This window comes from Salvelinus sp. IW2-2015, unplaced genomic scaffold (genome assembly GCF_002910315.2).
Source record: "Salvelinus sp. IW2-2015 unplaced genomic scaffold, ASM291031v2 Un_scaffold3020, whole genome shotgun sequence".
In the NCBI taxonomy this organism is placed as follows: domain Eukaryota; kingdom Metazoa; phylum Chordata; class Actinopteri; order Salmoniformes; family Salmonidae; genus Salvelinus; species Salvelinus sp. IW2-2015.
The window spans coordinates 142135-164548 of record NW_019944312.1 but is presented as its reverse complement, the minus strand read 5'-3'; the positions used below and the strand labels follow the sequence as shown (position 1 = coordinate 164548).

The 22414-nt window shown below is 44.1% G+C and overlaps 2 protein-coding genes across 2 annotated transcripts; one reads left to right on the top strand and one right to left on the bottom strand.

The window, feature by feature from the left end:
- Positions 1-1324: 1324 nt before the first annotated feature.
- Positions 1325-6472, bottom strand: LOC112075190 (uncharacterized). Its single transcript, XM_070440798.1, has 8 exons — positions 6406-6472; positions 5742-5865; positions 5561-5616; positions 4827-5445; positions 4528-4581; positions 3945-4021; positions 3346-3550; positions 1325-1361 (listed from the first exon to the last, which is right to left on the bottom strand). Exons 2-8 carry the CDS (start codon positions 5843-5845, stop codon positions 1337-1339), a joined length of 1140 nt encoding a protein of 379 aa, XP_070296899.1. The 5' UTR covers positions 5846-5865; positions 6406-6472; the 3' UTR covers positions 1325-1336.
- Positions 6473-6577: 105 nt separating this feature from the next.
- cfap70 (cilia and flagella associated protein 70) lies at positions 6578-21797 on the top strand. The gene is given in 33 exon segments (XM_070440794.1): positions 6578-6660; positions 7004-7187; positions 7372-7500; positions 7605-7681; positions 7899-8013; positions 8016-8083; positions 8424-8606; positions 8830-8924; positions 9182-9279; positions 9399-9538; positions 11161-11322; positions 12408-12500; positions 12810-12901; positions 13145-13172; positions 13174-13209; positions 13562-13604; positions 13607-13791; positions 15751-15841; positions 15844-15875; positions 16514-16639; positions 16934-17017; positions 17020-17072; positions 17347-17462; positions 17847-18032; positions 18232-18425; positions 18840-18992; positions 20170-20191; positions 20194-20330; positions 20641-20680; positions 20683-20729; positions 20926-21027; positions 21400-21447; positions 21530-21797. Coding segments are annotated over 33 exon segments (3312 nt in total). The 5' UTR covers positions 6578-6588; the 3' UTR covers positions 21611-21797.
- The last annotated feature ends 617 nt before the right edge of the window (positions 21798-22414 follow it).

Here is a 22414-nt window from a genome sequence, read left to right as displayed (position 1 = left end):
GCTGGAAGGCCTGGAGAAGATGGTGGCAGACCTCCGGAAACATGCTGGACAGCTGAGAAAAGGTACTACATCTTGCTTCACTCTATACACTCACGCACACACACATCTCCACTCTCAATGTTTTAATCAGATGTTGAGAATTAGTTCGCATTTTAAAAATCAGTCTTGGAAAGTAGGCATATTACCTCCAATATTCCCTTTACTGACTTTTCCAGGGACTTCACTTGTGGTGAAATTGTGACCCTTTGCAATTGATTCACGCAGCAAAATGAGCCTGTATAGCATCTCACAGTATAATGCAACATATTTCTCACGACCTTGAACCAATACAATTATAAGCTGAGCTCTTTTCCCCTCTCACCAATCTCACTGTGACAGTGTGGTGCTGATGTGGGGACTTTTATTTAGAACTGACAGTTTTTAGTGCTCCCAAAGCCTCCAAGGTGATGGCTAGGGGCCAGATTGTGACAGAAGTTCCAGAACACACACACACTATCCAGAGTCAAAGCCAGAGTTCCCACTTAAAATTGAGAGCCTCGACTGGCTGCATGGCTGGCCCCGGCCTTCTCTGACACTCACAAAGAAATATCTAATTGCATGTACTTAAGTATTCACATCCCTGAGTACCAATACTTTGTAGAAGCACCTTTGGCACAGATTTGTCGTGAAATATTTCTAATCAATGGAGAGAGACTTAGATTTCCTCAAAACAATCAAACTTTTTTATTCATTATTACAATAATGGAGCTGGTCAACAATAAACCCAGAGGTGATCACTGAGAACCCACCAGCAGATTTGGGTTACAGCCCTTTATAGCAAAGTACATCCTCCTGAATGTTCATGACAAACAGATGTGTAGAATTATACAAAGATACATTATGTAATCAAGCAACAGACACAAATGTACATTGCGCAAGGTTTCTGTCTCTAGGTAATTTACTGCTTGTTTATACAGAGTTATCTTCTCAGTTTCACACACCTTAACACACAGATACTAATGCAACATGGAACACTGGGTACTCATCACAATTTCTGAAGTCCGGTGTTCATCTGCGTGTGAGAGAGAAACTGGAGGGAGGGTTTACCTGGTCCTGGCAGACAGGCCAGCATTTCACAGACACTAATCATTCAATGGAATGCAGGCTGTAGGTTTTATCACCAAGACATTTTAAATCAATTGCCAGCGGTATGCCCCAGAGGCCCAACTCAATCACACAAACACAGGTGAGAGAGTACTAATCAAAGCTATTCGATGCATAACAGTATTAAAACATAATCTTGTAATTTTCTACCATAGATTACAGCTTGAGTCTTTCTGGGGTAATCAGCAAGGTCTCATATTCCCTCTTCTGGCATGTTCCTTCACATAATAAAGGAAAAAAATATTCATAAATATCAATGTACAGTGCATTCGGAAAGTATTCAGACCTCTTAACTTTTTCCACATTTTGTTACGTTACAGTCTTATTCTCTAATTGATTAAATACATTTTTTCCTCATCAATCTACACACAATACCCCATAATGACAAAGCGAAAAACAGTTTTCAGACATGTTTGGCAAATTATCTTTACATAAGAATTCAGACCCTTTGCTATCAGACTCTAAATTGAGTTCAGGTGCATCCTGTTCCCATTGATCATCCTTGAGATATTTCTACAACTTGATTGGAGTCCACCTGTGGTAAATTCAATTGAATGATAAAAAACACGAGCTGGCACACCCAGAATAATAGTTTGTGTGGAGGTGCTGACTAACAGTGAATAAACTACAAACTATCAAAATAAAGAAAGTTGCACACTCCATGTGTAATCTCCTCAGGGTGGAGGGCACAGTGATGCCGAAACATTGGTAAATACCCATTAAATTGCTGGGAGATTACACATGGAGTGTGCGACTTTAATTTGATAGTTTAAATTGAATTGATAGGACATGGTTTGGAAAAGCACACACCTGCCTATATAAAGGTCCCACAGTTGACAGTACATATCAGAGCAAAAACCAAGTCATGAGGTCAAAGGAATTGGCCGTAGAGCTCCGAGACAGGATTGTGTTGAGGCACACATCTGGGAAAGGGTACCAAAGAATTACTGCAGCATTGAAGGTCCCTAAGAACACAGTGGCCTCCATCATTTTTAAATGGAAGTTTGGAACCAMCAAGACTCTTCCTAGAGCTGGCCGCCCAGCCAAACTAAGCAATCGGGGGAGAAGGGCCTTGGTCAGGGAGGTGACCAAGAACCCGATGGTCACTGACAGAGCTCCAGAGTTCCTCTGTGGAGTTGGGAGAACCTTCCAGAAGGACAACCATCTCTGCAGCACTCCACCATTCAGGCCTTTATGGTAGAGTGGCCAGATGAAAGCCACTCCTCAGTAAAAGGCACATGACAGCCCGCTAGGAGTTTGCCAAAAGGCACCTGAAGGACTCAGACCATGAGAAACAATTAACCCAATCGAACATCTTTGGAGAGACCTGAAAATAGCTGTGCAGCGACGCTCCCCATCCAACCTGGCAGAGCTTGAGAGGATCTGCAGAGAAGAATGGGAGAATCTCCCCAAATACAGGTGTGCCAAGCTTGTAGCGTCATACCCAAGAAGACTCGAGGCTGTAATCGCTGCCAAAGGTGCTTCAACAAGTTTACTGAGTAAAGGGTGTGAATACTTATGTAAATGTTATATTTCATATTTTTTTATAAATTGCTAAAACATTCTAAAAACCTGTTTTTGCTTTGTCATTATAGGGTATTGTGTATAGATTGATGAGGGGGAAAAAACAATTGAATCCATTTTAGAATAAGGCTGTAACATAACAAATGTGGAAAAAGTTAAGGGGTCTGAATACTTTCCGAATGCACTGTATGTATTACAGACATGAGCTAAGCATTATTATTACTACATTATTACACATTGACAAATAATTACTCTCTTCAGTATTTGGACATGAAATTAAACAAATGCAGTGATAAAGCGCAATGCAAATCAATCTCAAATGTATTGGTAATGGTGCTATAAAAATGAAAAGGTTTTGCCGTATCTAATTGCTTTACATTACTCAGAAGTTACTGTAATTAATTGTTATCTGTAGCATAAAAACAGCTCTGTCAAATGATTGCTAATGGCTTCAGAATAATAAGCTCAGCAGTTAATGAGGTCAGAGACTAAGGGGTGATGACTGAAAAATAACACTGAACGTTCTTATTTCTAAGCTAATTAAATCCTTAGTTCTTGGATAAATGACCCCTTCTCACCCCTATTGCTTTTCTTTCCAGACTTCTTCTCATCGCCCATACTTCTGTCATCTCCTACCAGTTCTCCATCCCTCCACTTCTTTAATTTCCTATTTCTTACTTATCCCTCCTTCCACCCCCTTCTGCATCTCCCTGGCTGGGCTGGTACTGGCTCAGTGCCAGAGGTTCTGCAAGGTCTGGCCAGTCAGCAGCAGCAGCCGCTCGCTCTGGTAGCAATGACTCAGATCCGTGCAAAGCTGTGTCAGTCTGTCCACCTGAGCCCCGTGGTCGGCCGGACTGCCACTGGTTGGCCACTCTCTGGGGAACTGACCCATAAGGGGATGGGTCAAGGAGAACAAGCAGACAAGACTCTGTGAGATAATATTAGAAGACACACGTGTATGCACACACATTTAATTTTCTGTGTGTGAATTCTAAAAATCTGGTGTGATATTTTGAGAAACGCGGTAGACACTGAATTTGATGCCGTGCTAATTCTCTCTCGTAGGCTGTGTGAACAGTGGGAGTGAGAGAATTATAACGGTTTTATACTCGTTGAAATCAACAATTGATATCTCTACAGGTCCCATGTCACAAATAAGATATACTATTAAAACACTATTTAACTACTCATAATGCCCAGACGTAAGCATGAGGGTGCATTAAATCAGGTTAGCTATATGTGGGTGTTAAATGTTCAGTTCATCTGAGGAAGGATACAGTGGCTTTCACTCTCTCCGTGAAGTGACTCCTCTCCGCCACAGGTTTGATTGTAGAGCCAGACTTTGTCCCATAACCTGAGGAAGAAAAAAAACGAAAGGGTCAAATGAATGTCCCACCACCATACAAGTATACATCAGTGGAGGCTGTAGAGGGGAGGACAGCTCATAATAATGGCTGGATCAGAGTGAATGGAATCAAACCATGTGTTTGATGTATTTGATACCATTCCACTGATTCCATTACCACAAGCCAGTCCTCCCCAATTAAGGTGCCACCAACCTCCTGTTGTATACATGTATAGCCTACTTCTTGGTCCCCAAACAAACACAGCTCAACATCAATGAGTATGCAAAAGACATGTAGAAGAAAAAATTAGATCCCTTTTTGGACGTTTGTTGTGGTACCTAGCTAGCTGTTCCTGACAGAATCATAGGAATTTACCCTTTTAACACATAATACATTAGAGAAAATTCTGTATTGTAATCCAAGACACACTTGCCCGATGGAAGAATGCAATGTTACATGGAGGATGATATAGGTCAGACATTTCCTCCACAAAAGATATGATTCACTGGCTGACCTGCTTTGTTTGGTCCTTAGACTGATCCATTTAGTTAACCACTGTGTGGGAGCTCTGCCACAAAAACACAATCAAACATGTACAGTGTCATTAAACCACACTCAAACTACTTATTGTCACAACAGACTAGTCATATTATATCATAAAACGTTGAGTTGCTTCTAGCCAACTTCTTAARGATATCAGTACGGTWCTTTGACGTTSCATTTTAATTGGCTATGTTGCTTCTGGAATAGGAATTTGACACCGTCACATACTTTGTTCACTAAGCAGTGGTCTAGTGTTGTCTTGCAGCCTACCCATTCTGTGGAGGTGAAATTACATGTGCTTTTGGCATCCCCTCCATGTGTGAAACAGACACCGTGTCCCCGTTAGGGGGCTGGAAGGAAGTGGCTGCAGCTGACAACCACCTGTGGGACACCTCAACCTGATGATGTGCTGATGAGGCCTGCGGTGATTGACCCTGATTATGTGACACAGGACCTGGAGGACCAGCCTGCTTCACTGCCTTCCCAGAGGACTGTGGTGGAAACTCCTTTGATGACACGACAGATCGTTTCTGGATCTGGACAGAGCTTCTGATCATGCTTGCCCTGCCTTGTCCTGAATGACCTACCGGATGACCCATCCTCCCCCTTCCACCCCTGTAGAGATGGGACGCAGAATACTTTCTGGACTCTTTTTTGTCCATCGTGATGGGTTTGGAGGTAGTTTTAATMACATTTTTATTCCCTTTGGTGCCACCTGGGGTCAGAGCCCTTCCCTTTCCCTGTGTAGTGTCCACTGGTTCTTTCTTTGGTCCTGTACAGTTCTGAGGGTKTTTTTGGGGTGCTGTGCCAACGCGAACTCTGAGGGCCTTCTCCAGCAATCGATTCAGCAGTTCCATCTCCCGTCTCTCCTCCAGTTGGACATCTGGGTCTAAACAGAGAAAAAATATGCTGACAACATAGATATTACATGACCATATCCAGTTACTACTAGTAACTGGTACTGGGCTTCAGAGAAAATAACAGATTGTGGATCATCATAATACCCTTTTCAACATCATCTGTCAGTTCTATTTCCTTGCAGTCTTCCTGCTGTGGTCTCCTGGTGAATGATCAGATGGCCATCATGTTATAACATAGGCCTATCGAGTTACCTACTCATATAGAACAACTGTAGAACATTAGCTTAATAGATAGCAATGAACGTGGAAGTTTTACTGTACTTACAAAGAACGCAGTATCTCCCTGTATTGAAGGATGTTCTCGTTTATCTTGGTCTCCTCTACTTTGCACAACTTGATGGCTTCATCCACAAGGCTAAGCAGTGACATGATGCAGGCAGCCTGGCACTGTCATGCACAATAGATTAAAGTTCACAGTGACCATGCGCAAACAAAACAGCGCTACTATATCTGGGGTGTAATCATTAGTCCAAAACGTTTTGCATCGGACAACTTTTTACAGCGAAAACATTATGTTATATTGGACGTATTCAGGTAGTACCCTCTCCGTTTCGTTCCTAGTGAATAGACCCCTGCTCTAGCTTGTTAGCTAAATGAAAGCATAGGCACACTGCAAACGTAAATGCATCACATACACATTTGAATGCAGCATCTTGAGAAAGTGTGACACTTGCCAAAAACTCTGCATGCAACTTTAGCAAGCTGTCATATGTCTGTTGTTGTACTGACCCGCGAAAACAAAACTCGGAAGTTACGCTAGCTAACGTTAGCTAACTGGCAAAACAGAATAGATTTGCAAAGTCCAACCGACTGTGACAAAACCCATTCAAAATTGTCTGGCGTTCATACACAACGTCTACTATGTAGTCCTCTAAATACTGGACAACATACATATACTCACTAAAAAAATAGCACACGCGACTTACGAGCACAATAAGTTAGCAAGCCACTCCACCAACTCCAACACAATAACTCCAACTTCTCGCGATATTCAGACTCGCTACTATGGAAACGGGGACACGATGTATTCACCTGCTGCAGTGCAGGGGGTTGTTTATCCAGAACAATTAACAAACATTTGACTTCTACTCACTCTGATTTACAAAACCAGAATGGAACAATTTCGTGGTGCGAGAGACAAAGTAACACTCGTGAAAATAACAGTACTTCGTGGAAATAACCTGGTAAGCCTGCATCCCTATCTGGTTTCCAGTACGTTAGTAGCACTGGTAGAATAAGAACGTCAGTTGTAGCAACTTGCATTATGGCTAACTTGGTGTTTTACATTCTTGGGTTCTGGGTATCCACAGTTGTGCACTTTTTTTTGTCCTAGCTCAGGAAGTACAACTGATTCAGTTAATCAAGAGTTTGATGACTAACTTAATGGATCAGGTGTGTTTGGCTATGACAAAAATGTGCACTCCCGGCTGTGACTGAGCTCTATTGATCAAATTCTGCTAGCTAGCTAACGTTAGTATTATAATAAACACACCCCTAACAAAATGGTGTCGCTGTTTTCACTTCCAGAGGGGCAACAAGGCTGAGTGCATCCTGAACTATGTGAGGGCTGAGTTCAATGGCATCGTCCTGGGAGATTCCCAGAAGCTGGATGCTGCTGTGGATCAGAGCGTGGACTACAACTTCACCTGCAGCTTTGAGTGCTCAGATGCTGCCCACACATTAGATGACATGGCACACAAACCTGTCATATGTGAGTTACTACTAACTAATCCATTATTATGATGTGTGCTGCTTGTTTCAGATGTTAAAGCCACTATTTATCTTACGATTGATCCATATCCTCATTGTACCGTGTCTCCCTCGTTCAGCCAGTTGTTCACCAATCCACGGTTGCTTACCAAATTAATCCTCTCTATTGTGTCGTTGTCATTTAGTGACAGTGATTGAGGTCCTTCCCAAGGAGAAGAAGCAGAAGGAGGAGAAGACTGCAGTTATAGGGCAAGCTATAGTGGACTTGCTACCTCTCTTGCATGGTGAGAGACCAACACATTAGATCCAATCAAGTATCCATCTAACTTAATACCTTCCAGGGTCCCCCCAAAAAACTCACTCATGTTTGAAATGTAAATGTATTCCTCTCTCTCTCACCCTCAATAGGTCAGGTCAGCTTCTTTCTCCACTGTGCTTCTTCATCCAACTCCTGGCTCACCTGCGGAGGCAGCCTCACAGGAGGGCAGCTGTAAAGTAGGAGTAAAAACTAACCAGCACGAGAAACTATGTGTGTGTGACTTTGTGTGTTGTGTGACTTTGTGTGACTTGTGTGACTTTGTGTGACTTTGTGTGACTGTGTGCTGTGTGACTGTGTGTGTGTGTGTGTGATGTGTGTGTGACTGTGTGTGTGTGTGCGTGCGTGGTGCTCTGTTTGTTTGTAATTGACATCCCTCCTCTGCCTGGCACCCAGCCATCTCTAGATGTGACCGTCTGTGTTCCTGAGCCTCTGTTATCCGGCGTCCAGCTGTCTGACTCCAACCTGCTGAAGGTTACTGTGGAGACAGCTTACTCTGTCCCGGAGGTGTGGACCCTGTCTCTGGGTCTGGTCCTCCCTCCAGCTACGTGGCTGCCCTGCAGGTTCCCCTCACTGCAGAGGTGAGCGATAAGAGACCTTAGTTGCCATCAGGGTTGGGGCCAATTCCATTTAAATTCAGTCAATACAGGAAGTAAAGTGAAATTCCTCTTCTTTTCATGCCATTTGGCAAATATTTGCTATTGAATAGAATGACAACTCTATAGGTTAGTTCACAATCACACTGGAATAGTACAGCCAATCCCTAATGCACTAAAGCATTTTTACTGTGAAATGTGTCAACTTTGAACTATTGACAGTAATTCAAGGATACAATGCAGACACACAGATGAACCCACAATCCCTAATGTCATATGACATTTAACTTTAACTTGTTCCTGACACATTTCTTGTTTCCCCCAGAAAGAGCAGGTGCTGATGTTCTCCAATGGGCTGCTGAAGGTGGGCGGGGAGAGTGAACCCATGGGAAGACCCAGAAAGTGGCCCCTGGGTCCCCTGTTGGCTCCTGGAGCTCAATTCATACCAGGTGTCTCCATGGAGGGAGAGCCCATTGAGATGGAGGATGGGGATCTCACCAGCATAGAGGTACTCTAGCCTACTTGTTACTCTAGTATTATGGTTGGTATAACCATCTCTAGTACTGCCGCACAATCTCACCTTAATACCAAATAATCAAATGTTTTATTGTTCTGTTCGTTTTTTCAATTATTGTCATTGAGTCATCGTTGTTTGCACTCTCAGTGGTTTGACCAATACATTCTGTGTAATGTATGGATCTCTTCCCCTCATCTCTTCCTGTGTTTTCCAGGACAGGGATTTCCGGAAAGAAGCGGAGACCAATAAGAAGAGAGTGAGCTGGGACACAGAGCGTCGTTGCTTTCTGGATGCAGATGGTGCAGCCTGGTGAGACAGATACACCACCTCACTGCCAACAATCTGCTTCTATTGAGCCTGCTTTAAACACACAAATCTTGGATTTTATCTGTAACAAATATAAATAGAGAGGCTATGAAGCTACAGTATCCTCAATAAAGTTTTTCAAAATTGAATTGAAATAAGTTGGCCTATATAATGCACTGCTACCAAATTGCCTTTGGGAACAATAACGTTTTATTGAATTTAATTTAATTCTCTATCCATGTTCTATCCTCCTCTCTCAGTCTGACCCATAGGATAGCAGAAAGCGAACTGTGGCCAGTAGAGGTCATGAGGTCACCACAGGTTGGAGCCACTAAGGGAGGAAGGCTGGCAAAGACAAGGAGTAAGACACTGAATTTCTCCTATACAGGATCTGATTAAATCACTCTTGGCCATTATTGTTAATATCCTTACTAATGTTTGTTTGAACTGCCTGTGTGTGTGTGTGTGTGTCTGTTCAACAGGGTGAGGATGAGACCCAACTCTCCTTCCATGGTGTGGCATACGTGGACATGGCGCCCCTGTTGTACCCCGGGGCGAGGCGTGTCCGTGGGGCATACCGGCTCTATCCCTTCTACGACTCTGACCTACTGATCAAGGTGAAAGTAGCTCGACTACAGCCATTCAAGGTTTCTTTAGATATGGTGTAGTTGGGCCTCCCAATGGCAGCGGTCTAAGGCACTGCATCTCAGTGTTGCGGCGTCACTACAGCCTGGGGTTCCATCTCATTACCGGCCGTGACCGGGAGTACAATAGGACGGCGAACAATTGGCCCAGCGCCGTCCGGATTAGGGAGGGTTTGGCCGGGGGGGGCTTTACTTTTGCTCATCGTGCTCTAGCGACACCTTGTGGCGAGCCGGGCTTCTGCAGGCTGACTGGGGTTGTCAGTTGAACGGTGTTTCCACCGACGCAGCTGGCTTCTGGGTTAAGCGAGCAGGTATTAAGCTCAGTTTGGCGGATCATGTTTCAGAAGACGCATGACTCGACCTTCGCCTCTCCGGAGCCCGTTGGGGAGTTGCCGTTATGAGACAAGATCGTAATCACGAAATTGGGGAGAAAAAACGGGGGGAAATAAGAATATGGTGTTGACAGGTTTGGTATCGCAAGACTAGGTGAGATAGTCTTGCAGTGGCAGGTGTGGAGGAACGGTCAATACTAATTTGTCACTCGTGATTATTACAGAACTGCTTTAGTGTGTGGTCTGTGTGTGTGAGAGAGACTGTGATATGAGTGGAGAAATGAAACAGACTTGCAGAACAGACTACCAGAACAGAGGCAGCCAGGTTGACTAATTCATTCTGAGACACAGCAGTTGTCCAGATTATCATCCATTCTATTCTGTGCCAGTTTTCGTGTCCTTGTTGCTCTCTCTCTGTCTATTGGAGTTTTGTTTAAAGTATCATTCTGCTGAGGACATTTGGTTAGTTGTTTTGGTTTGTTTTTTGTACATTTCCTATGTAGCTAGATTACACTTTATTGCCCTTTAAAAAATGTTCTATGATACCCTCAGGTGTCCTAAAATAGAGAATCAAAACATTTGATGGTCCATATTATTACAATCTTAAAACAAATTGTTTGTGTTAGCGCAGTACATCTCATAACCATTAGGTTTCTAAGGGCTCTTAGCTTGTACATGAACAAATGTGGAAATATGAGATACATCCGTTAACCACAACACACCTTTGACACATCTTTTAGTATTTCACAGCTGTGCAGCACTGTATCCCTGGGGATGGTTTTTACTCATTGCCAATTGGCTTGTTGTGTCATAGTTTGGATTGTTAATGGGGGCTGCTGAGGGGAGGACGGCTCATAATAATGGCTGGAACGGAGCAAATGGAATGGCATCAAACACATGTGTTTGATGTATTTSATACCATTCCACTGATTCTGCTCCAGCCATTACCACAAGCCCGTCCGACCCAATTAAGGTGCCACCAACCTCCTGTGATGTGCTCTAATGCTGTCACGCTACCCCTGAGGTGCTGACCTGGAGTTTTTGCATTACCTTGGCAACATAGAACCAAACCACCCCCTGCTGAGTGATTATCTGGTGTTATTATGTGTGACCCGGGTCATGTTCATAAGGTGACAAGCGGACTGAAACAGGAGGGACGACTATGGACTTGGTCCAATAAGTTCCGTCATTTTCGTTTACTGTTGCAAAATGTTTTGTTACGGTGTGCCCTAATGAACACGACCCTTGTATTGTGTTTGACAGGCTAAGAGAAACATCAGTGTTCTGAGAGAGAGTATCAGGGCTCCGGCCACCCAGGGCCGAGGTAGGGCCCCCTCCTCCGTAGGCTCCTGCAAGGCGATCCCTAGTAAGCTGTTTGACGGCGGTCACAAGGGCGGGAAGGACACCAAGGAATCGCCCAAAAGGGTGAGCGACTGACTTACTGCCTTTTTGACCATGATGGGGCTCTGTGTCTCAGACAGTGGCTCTTTCTCAATTCATCATTCCTTGATGCCTAGCACCCTCTCTCCTTGCCTCTTTCTCAGAACACATTGGAGAACAAGGTGAGATGGGAGGGACCTTTGACCTTCTCCTCCAATATGGTTGAGTAGGAGACAAGGAGATAGGATGCAAGGAATCGAAGAAAAACTAATTGCGATAGAGCTAGGATATGACTTCTTTGTAAAAGGTCTCAATAGCATTCAGTGACATCCTGTTGATAGGCCAGCTGCAGTCTCCCACAGAGCATCTTAGATCAGAGACCCTGATTTCCTCTATGATTGAATTATGGGTCGGCAGCAACAGGAGCGCTTCCCAAAGCAATTAGCCTTAATGGCAGCAGCTTGCCAGCGTCGTCAGAGAGCGGTGAATCATCTCGTTAGCTGTTAGCTCATCTGGCCCCTCGCTACACCCCCCCCCCGCACAGCAGCTGAAAGATCGACGAACAAACACACCGACTCATGTGCGTACGCACACATACATACACGTAAACATACACACACACATACACAGCCACCCCACCAACAAAGCATCTGTCATGGCCAGACAAATAACAGGCTCTTACACACAGGCATGCACCCACACACACATGTGCCTCCATAAGTGTGCACACACACGCTCACACACACACATGCATGCCCACGGATGCACACACACAAAGTGCACAAAGTACACATACATACACACACACAAGCATGCAAGCATGCACAGGTACATGAGTTGATCCACACAAACAACAACCTCTCATTCATGGTTCATACACAAGTGTTGCCTAGAAGTGTTGCCTACACATGCCCACATCCAACCAGAAAAGAACTGTTTAATAACTGTTCTGAACTGTAGCATGGTTGAACCATGCAGTTGGTTTGCTAGTGTGTATTTCCAACTTGGTCTTTTTGCAATGTCTCATGGCAATATTCTAACTTGTAAAGAGTGAACTAGAAGAGAAATATGCTGTGCTTGTTTGCCTTGATTGGTGGGAGAGAAGGACATGGTGATGTGTTTAATTTCAGCCCGGGACACAGGGGAAGTCAGCACCCATTGGCTCTGATAGTGTGACGCTGGTTGAAACTGAACAGCAGCAACAAGTGAACACAGAGGGTCAGGTGAGTTGGGGTTCGGTGAACCATTCAAAAAGATCAAATCTAGGGGTCATGTATACATTTACAATGTAGTCATTTAGCAGACTCTCTCTTATCCAGAGAGACTGACAGGAGCAATTAGAGTAAGTTCCTTGCTCAAGGGCACATCAACAGATTTTTCACATAGTCAAACCAGCGACCTTTCTGTTACTGGCCCAACGCTCCTAACTGCTAGGCTACCTGCCACCCTCTATAAGTAGTACCTATCATCTCTGTGTACCATTTCCAGTGTATCTATTGCATGTGGCAAATGAACTTGAACCTTGAACTTAGATGTATGCAGATTCCAGAACCTACATCATCATTGAAATCGCTCTTGAGAAGTCACTGGTGCCAAAGAGATCACCGGAAGAGTTAGCCAAAAGGTAACGTAATGTTTGTTCAACTTTAATTAAATATATGRAGTGGCCTCAAAGATAAACATGTAAGTCTGAAGTAATTGAGTGGAAGTACTGCAGTAATATAGATTGGAATGGGAAGAAAAATGTATGGTTTGTTTGAATAGATGTTGTAGTAGCAGTTGTAGTAACGTTGTAGCAATATCCTAGTAATGTTGTTGTAACATTGTTTTATGGTTTACTACGTTTTCTCTACATTTCTGTTGAAAGGGTGATGGAGCTGATACCTCCCAGAGACTCCCTCTTTGCCTCGCAGACCTGCTGGAGCAGAGAGAGTAAACTACCACACACACACATTCCACAAACGCAATCCAATAACATGGTCTGATGATTGCACTTCCCTCAATCATTACATTCACTCTGAGTGATTGCCATCTTGTGGCCATAATCTAGACTTGTGAACACAGTCAAAGGTAGTAGCCTGCTAAAGTAAGTAGAAGCATAAAATGCCATGGGTTTCCGGTGATGATAGCTGCTGTCTCCTGCGGGCTCTGGAAATGCAAATCGTTACCAACTGTCATAATTGTTGAAAACAAGTCTATTTTTAGCATTACTTATCCCTTCCTTCCTTGCGGCTTTGCTCCGTCCTTGCTTCCCTACTTCCTTCCTTCTATCCTGCTGTACCAGGCTGTGCAGGAGTACCAGGCCCAGATAGCCAGTGTGGCAGGCCAGTGTTGGAGCAGTACCAGCAGCTGTTTGGGCCTGCCTTCCTGCCCGGAGAGAAGCCTCTGGACCCAACCAGCCAGGAGCAGCGCAAGACCAAGCTCCTGGGAGAACTCAACTATTCTGGGAAGTACTTTGCTTTCAAGGAGCAGATTAAGGTGAGAAAGGGCTGGGTCGCATTCATTAGCACCAAAAAAAAAGACTGAAACAGGCAGAGAATACCTGAACTTAAGAACAGTTGTTTTTGTTTCTGTTGCAAAACCTTTTGCTACGGTGTACACAATGAGGTATGATCCTGGTTAGGGAGTGGGTAAAGGATAATGTTGAGAATGACAGTTGCATGAGGGCTCAATAGCTGCTTTTGGACAGCGGGGTCGGGGCTAACCAGTGGCCAGCTGGTGCTTATCTCCTAAATTCTGGTTAACAAGCCAGTCTGCTTGTTTTTCTTCTCATCTGAGTCGGTTCCTTACAATGTATTATAGATTTAGTGAAAGATCAATTGGATCCCAAATATTCTGATGCCAGATTGTTTGTGCAGTCTTTCCAAGTTTGACCAGCGTAGCTCTGTCGTCCCTTTTTAAGTCTTTTTGAGAAGACAATTCAATGCTGTCTGATACATATGTTTCCCCTTGTATGTTATTCATAAACAACTGTTTTTCATAGAATAGACCCGAAGCATACTTCCAAAGTTGTGGCAAAATGGCTTTAGGACAACAAAGTCAAGGATATTGGAGTGGCCATCACAAAGCCCTGACCTCAATCCTATAGGACATTTGTGGGCAGAGCTGAAAAAGCGTGTGCGAGCAAGGAGGCTTACAAACCTGATCAGTTACACCAGCTCTGTCAGGAGGAATGGGGCAAAATTCACCAATTTATTGTTGGAAGCTGTGTGGAAGGCTACCCATGACATTTGACCCAAGTTAAACAATTTAAAGGCAATGCTACCAAATACTAATTGAGTGTATGTAAACTTCTGACCCACTTGAGAATGTGATGAAAGAAATAAAAGCTGAAATAAATCATTCTCTCTACTATTATTCTGACATTTCACATTCTTAAATAGTGGAGATCCTAACTGACCTAAGACAGGGAATTTTTACTAGGATTAAATGTCAGGAATTGTGAAACTGAGTTTAAATGTATTTGGCTAAGGTGTATGTAAACTTCCGCCTTCAACTGTAAATCTGTGGTGATGTTTTTTCTACCATGTTAGGGCCAGTACTCTGTGCTGATGTTTCTGCTGCCATGTCATGGTCAGTACTCTGTGCTGATGTTTCTGCTACCATGTCAGGGTCAATACTCTGTGCTGATGTTTCTGATGACATGTCATGGCCAGTACTCTGTGGTGAGTTTCTGCTACCATGTCAGGGTCAATACTCTGTGCTGATGTTTCTGATGACATGTCATGGCCAGTACTCTGTGGTGATGTTTCTGCTACCATGTCAGGGTCAATACTCTGTGCTGATGTTTCTGATGCCATGTCATGGCAGTACTCTGTGGTGATGTTCTGCTGCCATGTCATAGCCAGTACTCTGTGGTGATGTTTCTGCTGCCATGTCATAGCCAGTACTCTTGGGTGATGTTTCTGCTACCATGTCAGGGTCAATACTCTGTGCTGATGTTTCTGATGCCATGTCATGGCCAGTACTCTGTGGTGATGTTTCTGCTGCCATGTCATAGCCAGTACTCTGTGGTGATGTTTCTGCTGCCATGTCTAGCCAGTACTCTGTGGTGATGTTCTGCTACCATGTCAGGGTCAATACTCTGTGCTGATGTTTCTGATGCCATGTCATGGCCAGTACTCTGTGGTGATGTTCTGCTGCCATGTCATAGCCAGTACTCTGTGGTGATGTTTCTGCTGCCATGTCATAGCCAGTACTCTGTGGGATGTTTCTGCTACCATGTCAGGGTCAATACTCTGTGCTGATGTTTCTGATGCCATGTCATGGCCAGTACTCTGTGGTGATGTTTCTGCTGCCATGTCATAGCCAGTACTCTGTGGGTGATGTTTCTGCTGCCATGTCATAGCCAGTACTCTGTGGTGATGTTTCTGCTACCATGTCAGGGTCAATACTCTGTGATGATGTTTCTGCTGCCATGTCATAGCCAGTACTCTGTGGTGATGTTTCTTCTACTATTGCATGGCCATACTCTGTGGTGCGTATCGTGAGGAGAAGATGCTGCGGACCGAGGCCTTCTCAGATCCTGAGCAGCTGCAGGCCTTCCTCAGCCAGCTCTATGTGTTCTGGTGGACGAGATGCACGTCGCCCTCAACAAGGCAAGACACAACACACAAACACACATCCTTGCTCACCCTTCCCAGTCCCACCATACATACATTTACATGACCAGTTCTTTCTTTCCATGGATTTCAACCTAATCTGTTCTTCCCTTCTCCCTTCCCTTATGTAGTCTCGTAAACCCGACCACGGCAAAAACAGTGACTAGGATCTGGTTTCAATGATGGACTCTTTTGGTATAGAGGAACTACGTCACTGCCTCGTCACTACTTTATCTGCTTTAATAAAATACTAAATAGTAGCTAGCAGGATGGAGATACAGAGGTATTGTGTGCATTTCACAAATGGCTAGTTTGCATCATCTATCTAACTAAAACCACTGCAAAGGTTTTGCCTGTAAACTTTGGTTTTGAATCGCGACGTTCTGGCATGGCTGCCTTTTGATTGTTGGGAGAGTCCCCAGATGTGTTGTTTTTTTGACATAGGCAGTGACGTAGGTCCTCTATACCAAAAAAGTCCATAATTGAAACCAGCCCCTAGGGTTGGTGTTCATAACTCTCCCTATGGGGCTCTGTTTGTAACATGCTGTATTTGGTGAAATATATTCATTATGTGCAATCGTTATGTGCAAATGTACAAAAGAATACCTAACTGCCTTGCCCTTCTCTCTCTCCAGACGTTGTCAGTGGATGCCCAGGAGACTCAGCCTCGCCCCCTGGTGGACTGTGCCCAGCTCGTCCACTTTGCCAAGGAAGCCCAGCTCAACGGAGACTACCAGCTAGCTGCCCAGTACTACCAGGAGGTAACAGAGTGTTGGAGGGGATCATTTTGGGCAAGGCAAAGTGCTGAAGCACTCATCTAATCACATTCTGACTAGTTACACACTGTCTGTCTGCACCACACACCTTGTGCTGCAGTCACTAGAGTGCCTGTGACAAAGCTATTGAATGTTTTCAACCATTGGACCTTTAGTTGTGACGGGATAAAAACACATAACAACGGACATTTCTAAGTATGGTTTTAGTTAGTTCAGAAAGGGATGTTCTAACCCTGTTAGTGAGCTTGGTTTGTTTGTGATGGTTCTCCCCCTGCACAGCTGACTCGTGACCGTAGCGACCCAGCCCACTGGTTTGACTACGGGGTGTTGTACATGCTGACGTCTGACTACCAGAAGGCTGTAGGGCTGAGGAGTGCTTCCACTACGCTGTGTCCATGGAGCAAACACACCTGCCCAGGTAATAAAGAAGGGGATAGTAACCTGGTTCAGCATTCAGTCTGGTTTAACCAGACTAGGGGAATAGAGGTCCATACTTAAAACTTACATCCAGTGAAACCAGGAACTTGTCATTTGCATGTATACCTCTCATGGGATGAGGGCCCTCCTACAAGCCCTTTCTGGGGGTRTTCACCCCTGCACAATTTTATTTAATTATTTTATGTATTTTTCTTTTATGAGTAAATAAATGAATTACAGAGTCTAACTGAATGATATTCTCTGTCTGTCTGCAGTTTGCTTATGTGTGGTATCCTGGCAGAGATGGATGGACGCCTTGAGGAGGCAGAGACATTCTTTGAAGGAGCCACGTGTGTGGACCCGGCCAATGTGGTGGCCTGGACTCTGTTTGGTAAGAGATGAGAGCCAGGGAGGGAGATGCTAGCCTGGTCCCAGATACTGTATGTTTGTAACAACAACCCTAGGGTTGGCTCTACAGCACAAAGTGATCTAGGACCAGGCTGGAAACGCCTCTATCAAACACAAACAGATACCTCTGTCAGTGAACATCATCTAATCCCAAGAATTCAATAGAAAGTAACAAGGACACACCATAATACTTTAGTAATCATTTATACGGTGTTACAATACTGGAATAATGTGTTGTAATAGAGCTGTTTGACTTTAGAAATATTGGTGTCGATTCTAATTCTTCAATTTGGAATCAATTGCGAGTCAGTTCCAAAAGATTTGCCATCCAATGGTGGTGACCATATTATCTGTGGTCACTGGTCAGGCCTGTTCTATGAGGGCCAGGAGAACTCCATCCAGACAGAGATGGCCTTCCTGGAGGCCACCAAGCAGCAGAGGGCAGCCCTGGTGGTCACCCAACCCTGCAGGGTGGAGACAAGGGTGGACTCACCAGACCTGGGGGAGGAGGAGCAGGAGGTGGCTAACTGTGAGTCGCTAACCATCAAGCCAGGTGAGCACTGAAGTGTAGCAGATGCAGTATCGCTAGCTGGTTAGCCGAGCGACAAATCGAGCATCGTGCAGTGGCGCCACCCTACTTGAGACTAGACGTATTGTCAGCCTTGTTCAACCAAGACCATGCTTTGTGAGTGTGAGGTGTTGTTGTGCAAGAGGTCAAACTCATTTCTGTGATCTACTTTTTTTGGCTGTAGACGTGGATGGAGACACAGAAGCCAGTGTGGTGACCGGGTCTCAGAGCTGCCAGGACAGCAAGCCTGGGGAGGGATACAAGGGAGGTGCTGAGGCTGAACCTAGTGCCATGCGACACCTAGCAACCCCCACCAGACTAAACACCACCATCTATATGGAGACAGTGCAGTTCCTGCTGCAGAACAACGCACTACAGGTCAGCAACATGAGCATACACACACACACACACACACACACACACACACACACACACACAGCTACTAGACACACATGCTGTATAGAAGACTATGGATGTGTATACACTAAACCATGGCCCAATCCAACAGAAGATAATGAGTGAAAAACACATACAGTATGTTAGACTGGTGAGCTACTATAGCTCTGTATAATAGTATCTCTCTCACACTGTCTTCATGCTTATCACTCTTTAATTTGGCCAATATTCTGATACGAGATCTGTGCATCAGTCCAGACACATATTTGTCAGCCTTCCCTCTGTGTCCTGTGTTTGCTACAGATGGTAGATGATAAAAAGAGACTGCACGGTGATCCATGTGGTTTATTGTGCGTATGTTTCTAATCTTGTCCAATTCTGACCCTTTGTCCACAGATGGCCCAGAGAGCGCTGGCCCAGGAGCTCTTGTGTCCAGAGGGGGGTCTGAGCAGCTCCTACCACCTGGCCCTGGCCCGCCTGCAGCTGCTCAGGGCAGAGTACGGCAGCGCCGAGTCCAGCCTGAAGGAGGCACTCAACGACAGCTTTCAGGTAGAGCCAACAGACATTTCCAGCCCAATTCCCAGACACAAATTAAGCCTGGTCCAGGAGTAAAAAGCATTCTCAATGGAGATTCTCAATTGAAAGAGCTTATTAGTTCAGAACTAGGCTGAATCTGTGTCTGAGAAGCTGGCCCTTCAAGTTCAACTTTCAACTTTATTGTTTCAAAGGAAATTGGTTTTGRAGCAATTTGATGATAATCTGATGCTTCTAAATGGTTTATATATTATTCCATACAGGAATCAAATGTCTAACACATTAGTGTGATCCCTGCAGGAATTGAACCCACAACCTTGGTGTTATTAAAACCATGCTCTAACTAAGTGATCTATACAGGACCTGATTGCTATATTGTAGCACGTATAGGACCCAGATGTATATTCTGGACACGTATAGGACCCAGATGTATATTCTGGACACGTATAGGACCCAGATGTATATTCTGGACACGTATAGGACCAGATGTATATTCTGGACACGTATAGGACCCAGATGTTATATTCTGGACACGTATAGGGTCCAGATGTGTGTATTCTGGACACGTATAGGGTCCAGATGTGTATATTCTGGACACGTATAGGACCAGATGTATATTCTGGACACGTATAGGGTCCAGATTGTGTATTCTGGACACGTATAGGGTCCGATGGTGATTCTGGACACGTATAGGGTCCAGATGTGTATATTCTGGACACGTATAGGACCCAGATGTGTGTATTCTGGACACGTATAGGACCCAGATGTGTATATTCTGGACATGTATGGGACCCAGATGTGTGTATTCTGACAGATAGGCCATGTGTTATTCTGGACACGTATAGGACCCAGATGTGTGTATTCTGGACACGTATAGGGTCCAGATGTGTGTATTCTGGACACGTATAGGGTCCAGATGTGTGTATTCTGGACACGTATAGGGTCCAGATGTGTATATTCTGGACACGTATAGGACCCAGATGTGTATATTCTGGACATGTATGGGACCCAGATGTGTGTATTCTGGACACGTATAGGGTCCGATGTGTATATCTGGACACGTATAGGACCCAGATGTGTATTCTGGACACGTATATGACCCAGATGTGTATATTCTGGACATGTATGGGACCCAGATGTGTATATTCTGGACATGTATGGGACCAGATGTGTGTATTTTGGACATGTATAGGACCCAGATGTATGGGCGTTGTTTGGCACATACACCACCTGACTGGGGAGTTTGGGAAGGCCCAGGAGTGTTACGAGAGGACCCTGGACTTTGTGACGGATGCCACACACACACACCCCATCTACCTGCGCCTGGGATCCATCTACCTGCAGGAAGGGGAGGTGAGATGGACAGGGGGTGGGGGTCACACACACCACCTGGGACCTGAGAACAATGTATTTACTACTGGGGAATATTCAGGAGTTGGTAGTTGTTTTGGTGGAAACTGAACAATACATTATTCTAAAAATATTAAAGTTACCACTAATTAACTCCCTGTAATTAAGTCCTAGGAGTGTGTGAGATTCATTGTTTTTGGTCTGTTAGTTTGACTCTGCACCTCGTCCACCAATTAGGTGTATGTCTCCAGCTCCTACCTACCGATGTGTGCCAACATGATTGAAATTAACACTTTATGTATTAACACTTAAGTTTCAGAGGGCGAAAACTACTTACCTGCGCGCCTGCAAGAGCTCCCTCCCTGCCTCACCTGGCTGGGACTAGGGATCGCCTGTTACGCGGTAAAAATACAATTTCTACTCTTCCAAGCTCCTCTAGAAATGATACTGCTCTTTTGATTATGTATCAAGGATATATGTGTGATGTGCATTTATTATTTATTTAACCTTTTATTTAACCAGGCTAGTTAGGAATTAGGAATACGTTCTTAGTTGCTGTGTGGTGTGTGTGTGTGTGTGTGTGTGTGCCCACACACAGCTAGGGGAGCTGACTGAAGCAGAGGATGCACTGACAGAGGCCAACATCCTGAACAACGGGAACGCGGAGGTGTGGGGTTACCTGTCTCTAGTTTGTTTGCAGGTGAGCATCCAGTCCATAGAAATAGAATCCATAAAACGGTTCTCCCAATTCAAGTCAATGATGGCCAGCCAGATTGCCAGAGTTTGAGGTTTCAAACCCTTTCTATGGATTGTGTTTCAATGATCCAAACCTTATGATGTCACCACCATAGAATTACATATCGAATGAAAGGATCTCTGTTGTTACATCTTGTTATGTGGGACTGAGTGCTATAGTATATACACAGTACAGTATATAGTGTGTGTAGAAGGGGGCCAGAAGAGAATTGGCTCCTTTAGGGCCATGTACTGGGGGTTTTGACACAAACAAAGAGTTCAGGTGAAATCCATGTGTATTAACCCTCAAGTGTGTGTGTGTGGTTGTGTGTTTCAGACGGGCCRAAGACTTGAGGCAGAGCAGTCCTACAAATACGCCCTGAAGGTTGTTCCTCTCTGAATTGTTTCAAAACAATGTTATTGATATGTATATGCATTTAATGAAGTAATTKACTTTTATTTCACAGTTGAACTTCCAGAAAGAGGCAGTTCTTCGTGAGATCAAGGCACTCCAAGATCATGTTGGCTTTGGAAATCCATGTTTCTGAAGAACAACTGCCGGCACCATCAAGGATTTAGATTAAAAAACAAAGATGAATTGTAATTCTGGTTGGTAAATACCTAATGGTTGGCATCGCAAAGTGACTGAATTGTGGAAGGAATTACACATCAATGACTTGTACACTTGCCTCCATCTTCAGCTATATCTGATTAAAAGATGTTACTTTTGCATAATGTAGGATATAATATTGTGACACAACAAAGATGTGCAGATCCAGAGAGAGTATCTGTCCAGAGGTGGAAAAAGTACTAATTTGTCATACTTGAATTAAAGTAAAGAAACCTTGATGATAATGACTAAAGTGAAAGTCACCCAGTAAAATATTGCTTTAGTAAAAGTCTACAAGTATCTGGTTTTAAATGTACTTAAGTATCAAAAGTTTAAGTAAATGCTATAAAWCTAATTCCTTATATTAAGAAAACCAGATGGCACAATTCTTACGACAGCCAGGGGCACATCAACAATCAGACCCCATTCGCCACAATCGCAATAACGCTTGAGTAATGTACAGTTTATAAGCTACTTCCTACTGCATATAGTATATTGTATTTGTCCAATGTGCCGAATACAACAGGTGTAGACCTTACTGTGAGATGATTACTTACAAGCCCTTAACCAACAATGCAGTTTTAAGAAAATACCTAAAAGAAGTAAGAGACATAAAAATAACCAAATGATTAAAAGAGCAGCAGTAAATACAATATTGCTATACTTGCTATATACAGGGGGTACCCGGTGTCCAGGTAATTGGAGGTAATATGTACATGTTGGTAGAGTATTAAAGTGACTA